Source organism: Chaetomium strumarium (assembly GCF_033439665.1).
Source record: "Chaetomium strumarium strain CBS 333.67 chromosome Unknown B0T15scaffold_3, whole genome shotgun sequence".
Classification (NCBI taxonomy): Eukaryota; Fungi; Ascomycota; class Sordariomycetes; order Sordariales; family Chaetomiaceae; genus Chaetomium; species Chaetomium strumarium.
The window spans coordinates 1,760,834-1,772,011 of NW_026944431.1; the positions used below are offsets into that span (position 1 = coordinate 1,760,834).

The following is an 11,178-nucleotide window of genomic DNA, read 5'->3' on the forward strand; positions in this document are numbered from 1 at the left end:
GTGTCTGTAGCGAGTTGGATCGCTCCTTCCATCTTGGCGCGCGCTTCTTTGATTCCGGCTGAATGCAGCTCCTGCACCTTCTGCAGACATCCCCACGCGGGGTAATGACTTGAAGTTGTAAGCGCAAGTTGACGGTCTAACAGGACCGGGAGAAGTCCTGATGTGGAGAATATTGAAGGTCTAGAAGCTTGCATAGGCCATATCAGAACCTACACTGCCACCAACGGTCAACCTCGGATTCCCCTTTTGGGAAAGCATGCCGCCATGGCTCTTTGGTCGTTGATCGAGTGAGGACATCAGGTTTATCTTTTTTTGTGGATTCTTCCAACAGCAAAGCTGATCCACCACCAGCTCAGTATTTGTTTGGGACCAACATAATCAACACCATAAGAATGATAAACACCAATGAGTACTATTTGTATTGAAGCCTCCATCAACACCCCTCAACAACCTCCTCCTCCTCCTTCCTCCCTTCACCCACCAACCCACCTTCACCTTCCTCATAGTGATGAATAGCCCTCACCTTCGCAGCGCTGGGACTGGACTCGTCAAAGACATAGCCCAGCCACTCGCGGGCCAGGCGCCTGGCCAGCTCCAGCCCCACGACGCGCTCGCCCATGCAGAGCACCTGGGCGTTGTTGCTGAGCACGGCGCGCTCGACGCTGAAGCTGTCGTGGGCGGTGACGGCGCGCACGCCGCGGATCTTGTTGGCCGAGATGGCGACGCCGAGGCCCGTGCCGCAGATCAGCAGCGCGCGGTCGCACTCGCCCGCGGCCACCAGCTTGGCCGCGGCCGCGGCGATGTGCGGGTAGGCCGTCGACGAGTCGTCGGTGCCGACGTCGGTGATGGAGCTCACGCGCGGGTCCGACGCGAGGTCGGCTTTGATTGCGTTCTTGTAGCTCACGCCTGCGTCCTGGGGAGGGGGTGTTCAGGGATTAGTTATCTAAGAAGTACCTAAATGTGGATGAGGGGGAAGTCAAGGGGAGCAAAAGCAGAGGTACGGACATCGCAGCCTATGGCTATGCGCCACTTTGGTGAGCTCATGGTAGGTAGTCGTTGGTGGTCGTTATTCCTGCTGCTGTTGATGTTTTCGTTTCTTGTTGATGATGCTGCCCGTGTAAAAGGAAGCGGGTCTTGAAGTCCAAGTGTCAACGGTCAAGACGCCCATGGGAATCCCAGACCAGTGGGTTAAATGGCATGGTGTGGGCGGACGGCATTTATCCAAGGCGCCTTTCCATTCCCGGTATCCCGCCCATTCGACCAGCAGCCTGCCCGGGCGGGTGTAAGTGAGATACGCTTCATTACGAATCGGGACCACGGTGCATTGCCCCTCTCTCTGTGCAACCGCCGGGCCGGCCCCGCGCCCCGGCAAGTGTGCCATTGGCGTGGCTTATAGGTAGGATCGATGGCTGCGTCACAGGTCGAGAGATGTGCCCGTGGGGGGGTGGGTTACCTTCATCGTCTGTCTATGTTGGCATCTTTTTGCAGTCTCTCACCACTCAGCCAGCCTCTACCTTTTTCGAGTTAAAGTTAACACACACAAAGCGCCAACATGTCCAACCGGCACCTCTTCTCCTCACTCGAGGGACTCGTGCCCAAGGCCCTGCGTGGCATCGTGGCCAGCAACCCGCGCCTCAACCTCGACGAGGCCAACAGGGTGGTGTTCGATCCGGCGTCGCCTCGGTCGACGGTCAGCATCATCAGCGGCGGCGGGTCGGGCCACGAGCCAGCGTGGGCGGGCTACGTGGGCTCCAACATGCTCGCCGCCTCCGTGGCAGGCGATGTCTTTGCGTCGCCGAGCACCAAGCAGATCCTGGCCGCCGTCGATGCCGTGCCCTCAGACAAGGGCACGCTGCTGGTCATCACCAACTACACGGGCGACTGCCTCCACTTCGGGCTGGCCGCCGAGAAGACCAAGGCGAAGGGCAGGGCCTGCCGCATGCTGATCTGCGGCGACGACGTGTCCATCGGGAAGAAGAGCGGCTCGCTCGTCGGCCGGCGCGGGCTGGCTGGGCAGATCGGCGTGCTCAAGATCCTCGGCGCCGCGGCTGCGCAGGGGGCATCGCTGGACGCGCTCTACGACCTCGGCACCGCCGTCAACAGCCAGATCGTCAGCATCGCCGCCACGCTCGACCACTGCCACGTCCCCGGCCGGACCGAGCACGGCGCGCTGGACGCCGACGAGATCGAGATCGGAACGGGCCCGCACAACGAGCCGGGATACCGGAAGCTGTCGCCCGCACCCACCGCGCAGGAACTCGTGCGGCAAGTCCTGAAGTACTGCCTGGACGAGACCGATCCGGAGCGGGGCTACGTGCACTTCCAGCCCGGCGACGAGACGGCGCTGCTGGTCAGCAACTTCGGCGGCATGTCCAACCTCGAGCTGGGCGGTCTCGTCGACGAGCTGCTCACGCAACTTCACACAGACTGGCACATCGAACCGGTGCGTGTCTACGCCGGCTGCCTCGAGACGTCGCTCAACGCCCCGGCCTTCTCTGTCTCGGTCATCAACCTCTCCGGCGTCGCGGCGGCCAACGCCAACGCCAGCAGCAGCGCGTACTCGCTGGAGCAGATCAAGGAGTTCCTCGACCTCCGGACAGACACCGCGTGGGAAGCCGTGGCCGGGTGCCAGAAGACCTCCTCCTCCCCGGGCGAGCGGCGCCGCCCTCGAGCGGACCAGATCGTTCGACCTCTTCCTTCTGAGGGGAAGAAGGTTGTCCTGAACGACGACGACGATGGCAACACCCACGACACGAGAGACCTCCGCGTCGACCCGGCGCTGCTGGAGGCCATGTTGCGCGAGGCATGCGCCGCGCTGGTGCGTGAGGAGCCGGACCTGACCAGGTGGGACACCGCCATGGGCGACGGCGACTGCGGCCTGACGCTCAAGACCGGCGCAGACGCGCTCCGGGACGCCGTCGACCGCAGGCGCGTAGCCGCCCGCGGTTCGGTGGTCGAAGTGCTGGCCGAAGTAGAAGACATTCTTGAGAGCAGGATGGGCGGCACCCTGGGCGGCATCCTGGGCATCTTCTTCGTGGCCCTGCGCACCGCGGTCGAGGCGAACTGCAGTCGGACAGCAGCAGCAGCACAAGGGGGAGGAGGAGGAGGAGGAGGAAGAGCGGGATCATCATTATTATTATCGGTGTGGGCCAAGTCGCTGGCCACGGCGTTGCAGCACCTGGCGCAGTACACGCCTGCCAAAGTGGGCGACCGCACCGTCATGGACACGCTGATTCCCTTTGCCGAGGCCATGCGCGCGACTCAGAGCTTTGACGACGCGGTTGCAGCTGCGGTCCGGGGCGCCGAGGCGACGAAGACGATGAAGCCGAGACTGGGAAGAGCGACATATGTCGGCACCGGTGTGGAAAGCAATAAAGAGCTCCCTCCGGACCCTGGCGCCTGGGGTGCTATGGTTGTCATCAGGGCTCTGCAGACGGCCATGCAGGGATCAGCACCCTCAACGCGAACAACGCGAGTAGACTCGAAGTTTGGGCTTCGCGAGGAAGATCTGGGAGATCTGAAGGGCATTGCTTCTGTCTGATGAACTCTCGACAATCCGTTAATTCTTTCGATGTCCTTTTTTTCCACATCTCAGCTAGACCCGCCGTATGCAGTAACAAGAAGAAGAATGAAAAAAAAAAGAAAAGAAAGAATCCCTTCCCCTTCTGGCTAGGCCTTCCCAGCACTCCCAAGCCAGTGCATGTACTGCTCAATCGCCTTCTGCATCTCGTTGGTGCCGGCCTCGATGACGCTGGTCAACGGCTTCCCCTTCATCTCGTCCTGCACCCGCGCGTAGTGCTTGTTCATGCCCTTGTTGATGTTGATCTTGGTCACCCCGCCGGCCATGCACTCCCGGAAGATCTTCTCGTCGAACGGGTCCGCGCCGTGCAGCACCAGCCGCACCCGCTCCCCGACCCTCTCGTTGATCCTCTGCAGCCTGTCATACTCCAACTGGATGCCCCGGGGCCCATACTCGCCATGCACGTTCCCAAACGCCGGCGCGAGCATGTCAATCCCCGTGGCCACAAACTCCTCGGCCTCCTCGGGCGTCGTCAACAAGCCCTCCAGATCGGCCGTCTCCGCCACCCCGTCCTCGCCACCCTCTATCCTCCCGGGCTCCGCCTCGGCCGCAATGCCACGCTCGTGGCAGTACGCGACCAACTCCCGGGTCAGCCTCAGATTCTCCTCCTTCTCGTAGTGGCTCATGTCGCACATGATGCTGTCGAAGCCGTCGTCGATGTCGGCCGCGCGCCGGACCAGCTCCGGCGTCTGGCAGTGGTCGAGGTGCAGCGCCACGGGCACGCGCGCCGAGTGCGCCGCCTCCGCCGCCGCCTTGACCAGCGCGTCGCCCGCGTACTGCATCGCCCAGGGGAACAGCAGCACCATGGCCGGCGAGCGCGCCGCCTCGGCTGCCCGCACCGTCGCCATGATCGCTTCGATGTTGTAGCAGCACATGGCCGGGACCGCGTAGCCTTCCGCCTTGGCCTTGTTCAGGATCGCCATGCTGCGGTTTTGCGAGAGGGGTGGCCGGGGCATTTTTGGCTTTTGGTTAATGACTGAGTTGAGCTTGGTTGGATGGGTGGATGGACTGATGGGATGGTGTGTGTAAAGCGTGTTCTTTCAACGTCAATGATGAGAAGGGCGAGACGACTCGGTTGATGATGGCTGAGTTAACGGTAACCTAACCTAGGGTGGTGAGCTTCACAAATAACTGCCAAGCCCCAAAGACCTGAGCGCGACCTGGCAAGTACTAGTACCTATCTTCCCATCTGGTAGGTATTCTCCCAGGTTACTAATACCTACCATCTTGCAATGAGCTTCGCGTTTAGGGTACCTCACACCAGAGATATTCCTTCGGGTTTCCCAACTCGGTCTCAACCCACACACACACCACTGCCAAGCGGGCGAGGCGGGATGCGCTGCACGAGATATTAGCCGGAAAGCGGCAATGCCTATGTGGAGCTGCTCGGCGACGTCATCATTGGCCAGGCCTCGCAAAGGGGCACCAAGTCGATCAACAAACATGAGGCACATGGAAGCCGTCGAGCGGGGGAATGGGTTGATGGAAATCCTGGCGGCCTGGCGAGCTGCGGATCTTATTATTCCCATTGACTTCAGCCGGTCCCGAGGTTCGGCATTAGATGGAGCGAAAAAGCATGCTTGGTTGGCACATGCGAACTTGTCTTCATGGACACCGGATTTCTGTTGGATAATTGGCATGGTCAGGTACCGTTGAAACCAGCTCGGTGCCGGTATCAAATTCCTTGCTTGGTTCACTGAACACACGCGCCATCAGCATTCGTCGGAGACACACTCAGCCATGTCCGAGGAGAAACCCCCCGTCTCCTTCATCGGCCTCGGAGCCATGGGCTTCGGCATGGCCACCCACCTCGTGAAGCAAGGCTACCCCGTGACCGGCTTCGACGTCTGGGCGCCGACCCTCGAACGCTTCCGGGCCGCGGGCGGGCTCACAGCAACCAACCCTTCCGAGGCCGTCGCCGAGAAGCTTTTCTGCGTCTGCATGGTAGCCACCCCACAGCAAGCCCAGTCCGTGCTCCTCGACGGGCCAGACCCGGCCGTCCCCGCTCTGCCCAAGGGCGCCGTGCTCCTCCTCTGCTCCACCGTGCCCTGCGACTATGTGCAGTCCCTGGAGCGCCAGCTCCGCAACATCGGCCGCGACGACATTCTACTCGTCGACAGCCCCGTGTCGGGCGGGGCCGCGCGCGCCGCCGACGGGACGCTGTCCATCATGGCGGGCACGTCGGACGCCGCGGTGGAGAAGGCGCGCCCGCTGCTGGCGGAGATGGCGGACCCGACGAAGCTGTACATGGTACAGGGCGGCGTCGGCGCCGGGAGCAACATGAAGATGGTGCATCAGGTGCTGGCGGCTTGCCAGATCCTGGCCGCGAGCGAGGCGATGGGCTTTGCGCAAGGCTTGGGGCTGGATCTGGCGCGGACCCAGAAGGCCGTGCTCGCGTCGGACGCGTGGAATTGGATGTTTGAGCACCGCACGCCGCGAATGCTGACGCAGTTCCAGCCCGTCGCGAGCGCCGTGAATATCATTGTCAAAGATACGGCTATCATCACGGCCGAGGCAAAGAGGCGCGGCTTCCGCGTACCCATGACCACCGCGGCCGAGTCGGGCTACCGCGAGGCGGTCGCGAAGGGGTACGGCTCCGACGATGACAGCAGCCTGCTTCGGTTGTACACGGAGTCGGGGACTGGCACAGCCGCGACAGCAGCGCCGGAAGGGAGTTCCGCGGACAAGACAGATGAGGAGAGGCTAGCTCTTGTGGTTGACCTGCTTAGGGCAATCAACCTCTGCGCGGCCGGAGAGTCTCTCGCGTTTGCCAATGCCGTGGGCTTGGATCTTGACCAGGTGCTGGACCTGTGTGTCAACGCGGCTGGAGCGAGCACCATGCTCAAGATCTATGGGCCTCCCATCATCAACGCGCTGCGTATAGGCGCCGCGTCCAAGAACTGGACCGCTACAGACGGCTCGCCGTCTCTCGGGGAAGTCGCGGACAGGCTCCAACATGTTGTGCAGTCTGCAGAGCAACTCAAGGTCCCGCTGTTCTTGGGTTTAGAGGCGTCGCGCGTCTTCCGCGAGGCACTCCAGTCCGGGCCGCCGGGACTTGCTGTCGCTGCAGTGGTGAACGTATGGAGAGGTCCTAATTCAGCAGATTAGACGCAGAGCGCATGTACTCCATTGCATTGGCAGCCGCGCTTCAGCAAGCTTCATTAGCTGTAACAGTATCAGCTCGGTCCTTTGACCTTATAAGTTATGGAGTGTGTTGAGAATTGGAGACAACTTCTGAAGGTTCCAAAAGTCGTTCCAGAATCTAGAATGCCCATGGCGCCCCCTAACCCTGGCCGTTTCAAAGATGGCCCACTTTGCTGCCCATCTGCCAAGGTGCCAAGCATGCAATTAGTGCGGCGCCACGCCGAATGCAATTCCAATCCCTGCCCAAAGTTGCAGCTGAATTCGCGTTCCCAACTCTTGACGCGTTTCTTGAGCGGGAAACCGACGGATACTCCTGCCCAGTGCCCACCGACCAGATGTCTTGTGATGACTCAGTACTAGTAGAAAGACGCAACTGGAGTTGCCTTTTACAACGAGCAGTCAAAGCACAACTCATGCTGCAAACATGGAAAATGCCATTAGACCGCATTTCTTCAAGCATGGGCGCCCAGAGGTATGCATAACAATGCGGGCGTTTGCATGGCCGACAGTATCCAACTGACTCGACTTCCTACCCCCAGTCCGACCCCGAAGAGGAGCGCAAGTGTCATTGGTGCCAGATCCGTTCCTTCAAGACCCACAAGTCTATCCCCATCACCATCGTCAACGAGCTAGATGAGGCGGTACTAAACCCCGAATTTCGCTTCATCGACCACAACATCATTGCCGATGACGTCCCCGTGGCGGAGGAGGCCTTCAGGGTGGGCTGCGACTGCACGGACGACGAGGATTGCATGTATGGTACATGCCAATGTCTCGACGAGATGGAACCGGACGACGATGAGGACGACGACGGCTCGAACGGCCGGCCCCGGCGGAAGCGGTTTGCATACTACTCCAGTGGATCCAAGGCAGGTCTGTTGAAAAATAGGATTCTACACAGCCGGGAACCCATATATGAGTGCCACGAGGGCTGCAATTGTTCGCCGCAGTGTCCGAATAGAGTGGTGGAACGGGGCAGGACCGTACCGCTGCAGATTTTCCGGACCGAGGATCGAGGTTGGGGCGTCAGGTGTCCCGTCGATATCAAGAAAGGACAGTTTGTCGACAGGTATCTCGGCGAGATCATCACGAGCGAGGAAGCGGATAGGCGGCGCACACAGGCGAGCATCTCCCAACGCAAGGACGTGTATCTCTTTGCCCTCGACAAATTCTCGGACCCGGATTCCATCGATCCCTTGCTGGCGGCCCCGCCACTCGAGGTAGACGGAGAGTGGATGAGCGGGCCGACACGGTTCATCAACCATAGCTGTGAGCCAAACATGCGCATCTTTGCGCGCGTTGGCGACCACGCCGACAAACACATCCACGACCTAGCTCTGTTCGCGATCCGCGATATCCCGGCGGGCGAGGAGCTGACCTTTGACTATGTGGATGGATTGGAGACCATGGAGGACGATGCACACGACCCTAACAAGAAAAAGGATATGACGAAATGCCTGTGCCATACAAAGTCATGTAGAGGTTTCTTGTGGTGAGTGTGAGGCCGACATGCTCTGCGCGGTTACTGCACTCGAGCAACAATCAAATTGACGGAGTGGACCTCGGCTTTGATGTCGCTCGTTGAGACGTCGCAATGGTCCTGCCCCGGGAGGGGTCCGGACCATTGGGCTGTAGGGGGCAATGCTGCTGGTATTAGCTGACTGCTTAAAGGACAGGATAGTCTTCATACCTATAACTTCCCCAGGCTATGCTACGCGCCTTCAGTCAAGAAAACGGCCGACTGCTATAATTCTACCTATATAGTTATTGTTGTTAGATGCATGTCGTTCAAAGTGGTTCACTCCGAGTCTACTCCGTACAGTGGAGTCTCCCATGCAGGCTCCACTTTTGTTACTCCTGAACATCCATCAATCATGCCAGCCGTGTAGTCGGTTCTTAGTTCTTTCCTTCAAGATTGATTCACAGAAAGCGCGAGGCCCCATAGGCCGAGGTCCATTCAATGTCTGACACATATTCAATTTATGACGGTTTAGGTTTCTGATGGCCGTTTGCAGGAACCTCCGGTTCAAGAGTTCACTCACTTGCATCGGCCCCACCGGCCTGCAAACATTGGAATCACAATTCGAGCTAAGCGGAAAACGGTCGACGACCGACGCTTCACCGCTGGTGGGGCGCCGTTCACTTACCTCAGCTCGGGGCAGGCTCACGAGAGTCAAACCAGCAGCTCACATCGCCTGCACCTTTTGGCTGTAGGTTTGTCTGCTTGACTATACGTTACCTTGGCCGTATAGAGGGTGTATTTGCCTAACCCAAATAATCGCCCCGCCAACTTCGCTGCACCCAGTCCCATTTCGCAACCTCCTCACGAGAGGATCACGCGGAGTTTGGTGTCGCTGTTCGCATTGAAGCAGCACATTTGAGAGACCGGGGAGGCTGCTACAACCACACAGTAGCTCCCCCAGAGGCGTGCGGATCCTTGTCGTCATGAAATAGCTATTCGGGCGGTTGGATCGAGCGGCCCAAAGGGTGCGAAATCGAACACGGAAACGGCACCGCGAAAGCTCGAACACTATGGTATGGCCCCCTTCCCCTTTCATTTACATGCAAGTACGTACAATTCGTCGCAAGTACCCGCCCCCCAATTGCTCGAATCTGCGCTATCCACATCCGTGGGCCTCCTCTTGGTTCCATTCCATGCTTCTTAGGTGCACCAGCACTCAGCTTGAACCTCTGTATTGACAGTATGCTTAGGGGTGCTGTGTCTCTCGGGACGGGAGCGTGAACTCTCCCTATGCAGGCGGTGCTGCCACCGGCTCTGCCCGGGCAATTAACGAAACCCCTCAAGCGGCGGGCCCCTCTGGCTCTCAGACGGGTGTCGACGAGACACCTGTCTCCTCTAGCTTGCATCGCCGTCGCAGGCACTCTCATCAACCCCTAGCCCAGCATATCAATAAGCGCCTGCGACGGCATGAATGGACCAGCCACAACCGCCAATGGACCCTAGCGGCTCTACGACAGGAGAGAATCGAATTCTTCGACACAAGAGTAACCGGGAGGCAGGAGATCTGGCAGACTCTGCACGCTGCCCTTGAGGTGCTGTGGACGGCGGACGATGCCGCCCGCAATGGCCAGTTCAGGCGGACGAGTGAGGACGATGGGCCGAGCGAAGAAGACCCGGCAGTGGCCCTGGCGACGGCACAGAGCATCCTTGACGCGGCCGACATCACGTTGCCCACTGGGGACTTGTCCAATGGAGCGTACGATGCATTCGGCAACTACTACCCATTGCCGGAGCACATAGTCGCCGATCCCACCAATCTACTGTGGAAGCCTGGCGCAGCCGAGAATGGTGACCTGAAGAATGCGAAAGCCGAGCTTGTAGCCGGCGAGGAATCTGGACGTGAAGATGGCGAGGAGGAGGCTGAGCGGCGACGCGAGGAAAAGGGCAAGGCTGTGGTCGATGCCCGAGATCAAATCACGATCAGGGCAAGACTGAGTGACGGGTCCCGAGACGTCAAGGTGCGGGCAGGAAAAGGAGACTCAGTCCGGCGTATAGCAAGACTGGTTGCGGAGGAAGCGCAGGTAATTGCTCCCTCCGCTTATGCGCGGACCCCCTTTCTTGGCTGACAATGTCGATCAAAGCTTCATTCCGACAAGAAGATACGCATTGCCTACATGGGGAAGATTCTCCATGAGGCAGCTCCGCTGTCAGCCCAGGGTTGGAAGCAAGGGCACGTCATCAATGCATTGGTGTTCGACCGGTAGGGCCGTTGTGCACAGTGGTTGGAGGACGAGCCGTGCCAGTCCTGTCCTCCAGTTTCCGGAGCTACCCGCCAGATGCTCGTCCATCTCTCCACTGAGCATTCTCTTGACGACGCAGATGCAACTGACTCATCTGAAACCGCACTCCTATTGCCTGGCCCTCGCACTGCCGGATCTGGTCGCCCGGTTTCCATCATGCGTCGGGTCAGGCGACTTTGCAGGCGAAGCGAGTTATCGTCTCACGTACAGTACTTCCCCGGCAACGATGGCACCCTTCATCTCGAAGAGACCAGAATGAGGCACTATCCGGTGCCCATCCTTCCCGCGACACCTCGCCGCGCAGCAACCCAGCAAGGTGGCCATCGGGAGCCCACTGTCGATCCATGGACCGCCTACAATGTCCAGCACGCGTGGTATCTTGCGGGCTTGTACGGTGCGTACATCTAACGACATGTGTGTCACAGCACAACATCGGTGACGCGGACTCGAAAATGGCGCTCGTGAACGCGAGCGAGCCTCCCCACCTGGCTTTTGGGGGACGGCTGCCACCATTTCTCGGATCCGCTGTTGGAAGTGGGATACCAGCTTTCGCTCCCACGACTCTTCTTTTACAGCAATCCCTGTTCCTCTTCTTGAAGCGCAGTGTTTCACGCTTTCGGCGACCGCATACCCCCCCTCTCTGGCACTATACCTGGCTTGTCTCGCGTCGCTATGGCGAATCTCCTGTTTCT

At 59.6% G+C, this 11,178-nt stretch overlaps 5 protein-coding genes across 5 annotated transcripts; 3 read left to right on the forward strand and 2 right to left on the reverse strand.

Moving 5' to 3' along the window:
- Positions 1 to 178: 178 nt before the first annotated feature.
- On the reverse strand, positions 179 to 1,347 carry B0T15DRAFT_528375 (uncharacterized protein). Its single transcript, XM_062869037.1, has 2 exons — positions 1,006 to 1,347; positions 179 to 913 (listed from the first exon to the last, which is right to left on the reverse strand). Exons 1-2 carry the CDS (start codon positions 1,042 to 1,044, stop codon positions 434 to 436), a joined length of 519 nt encoding a protein of 172 aa, XP_062722611.1. The 5' UTR covers positions 1,045 to 1,347; the 3' UTR covers positions 179 to 433.
- Positions 1,304 to 3,605, forward strand: B0T15DRAFT_154904 (Dak1 domain-containing protein). The gene has a single exon (XM_062862036.1). The coding sequence runs from the start codon at positions 1,553 to 1,555 to the stop codon at positions 3,539 to 3,541; it is 1,989 nt and encodes a 662-aa protein (XP_062722612.1). The 5' UTR covers positions 1,304 to 1,552; the 3' UTR covers positions 3,542 to 3,605.
- Positions 3,606 to 4,966, reverse strand: B0T15DRAFT_154931 (ketose-bisphosphate aldolase). The gene is made up of 2 exons (XM_062862037.1): positions 4,758 to 4,966; positions 3,606 to 4,681 (listed from the first exon to the last, which is right to left on the reverse strand). Exon 2 carries the CDS (start codon positions 4,534 to 4,536, stop codon positions 3,670 to 3,672), a length of 867 nt encoding a protein of 288 aa, XP_062722613.1. The 5' UTR covers positions 4,537 to 4,681; positions 4,758 to 4,966; the 3' UTR covers positions 3,606 to 3,669.
- A 354-nt stretch (positions 4,967 to 5,320) lies between these two features.
- On the forward strand, positions 5,321 to 8,220 carry B0T15DRAFT_394093 (uncharacterized protein; the record flags this gene model as incomplete). Its single annotated transcript, XM_062864717.1, has 3 exons — positions 5,321 to 6,658; positions 7,104 to 7,196; positions 7,264 to 8,220. The coding sequence occupies 3 exons, from the start codon at positions 5,321 to 5,323 to the stop codon at positions 8,218 to 8,220; spliced, it is 2,388 nt and encodes a 795-aa protein (XP_062722614.1).
- Positions 8,221 to 9,097: 877 nt separating this feature from the next.
- B0T15DRAFT_154986 (uncharacterized protein) lies at positions 9,098 to 10,640 on the forward strand. The gene is made up of 3 exons (XM_062862038.1): positions 9,098 to 9,259; positions 9,437 to 10,267; positions 10,328 to 10,640. The coding sequence occupies exons 1-3, from the start codon at positions 9,257 to 9,259 to the stop codon at positions 10,448 to 10,450; spliced, it is 957 nt and encodes a 318-aa protein (XP_062722615.1). The 5' UTR covers positions 9,098 to 9,256; the 3' UTR covers positions 10,451 to 10,640.
- The last annotated feature ends 538 nt before the right edge of the window (positions 10,641 to 11,178 follow it).

What these genes read in the sequence shown, in the direction of transcription:
- B0T15DRAFT_154904 (XM_062862036.1), top strand. Translation starts at nt 1,553, where the DNA reads ATGTCCAACCGGCACCTCTTCTCCTCACTCGAGGGACTCGTGCCCAAG.
- B0T15DRAFT_154986 (XM_062862038.1), top strand. An exon ending in TGGTTGCGGAGGAAGCGCAG is followed by an intron (nt 10,268 to 10,327) that starts GTAATTGCTCCC and finishes TGTCGATCAAAG; the next exon opens with CTTCATTCCGACAAGAAGAT.
- B0T15DRAFT_528375 (XM_062869037.1), bottom strand. Translation starts at nt 1,044, where the DNA reads ATGAGCTCACCAAAGTGGCGCATAGCCATAGGCTGCGAT. An exon ending in GCATAGCCATAGGCTGCGAT is followed by an intron (nt 914 to 1,005) that starts GTCCGTACCTCT and finishes CCCCCTCCCCAG; the next exon opens with GACGCAGGCGTGAGCTACAA.
- B0T15DRAFT_154931 (XM_062862037.1), bottom strand. Translation starts at nt 4,536, where the DNA reads ATGCCCCGGCCACCCCTCTCGCAAAACCGCAGCATGGCGATCCTGAAC.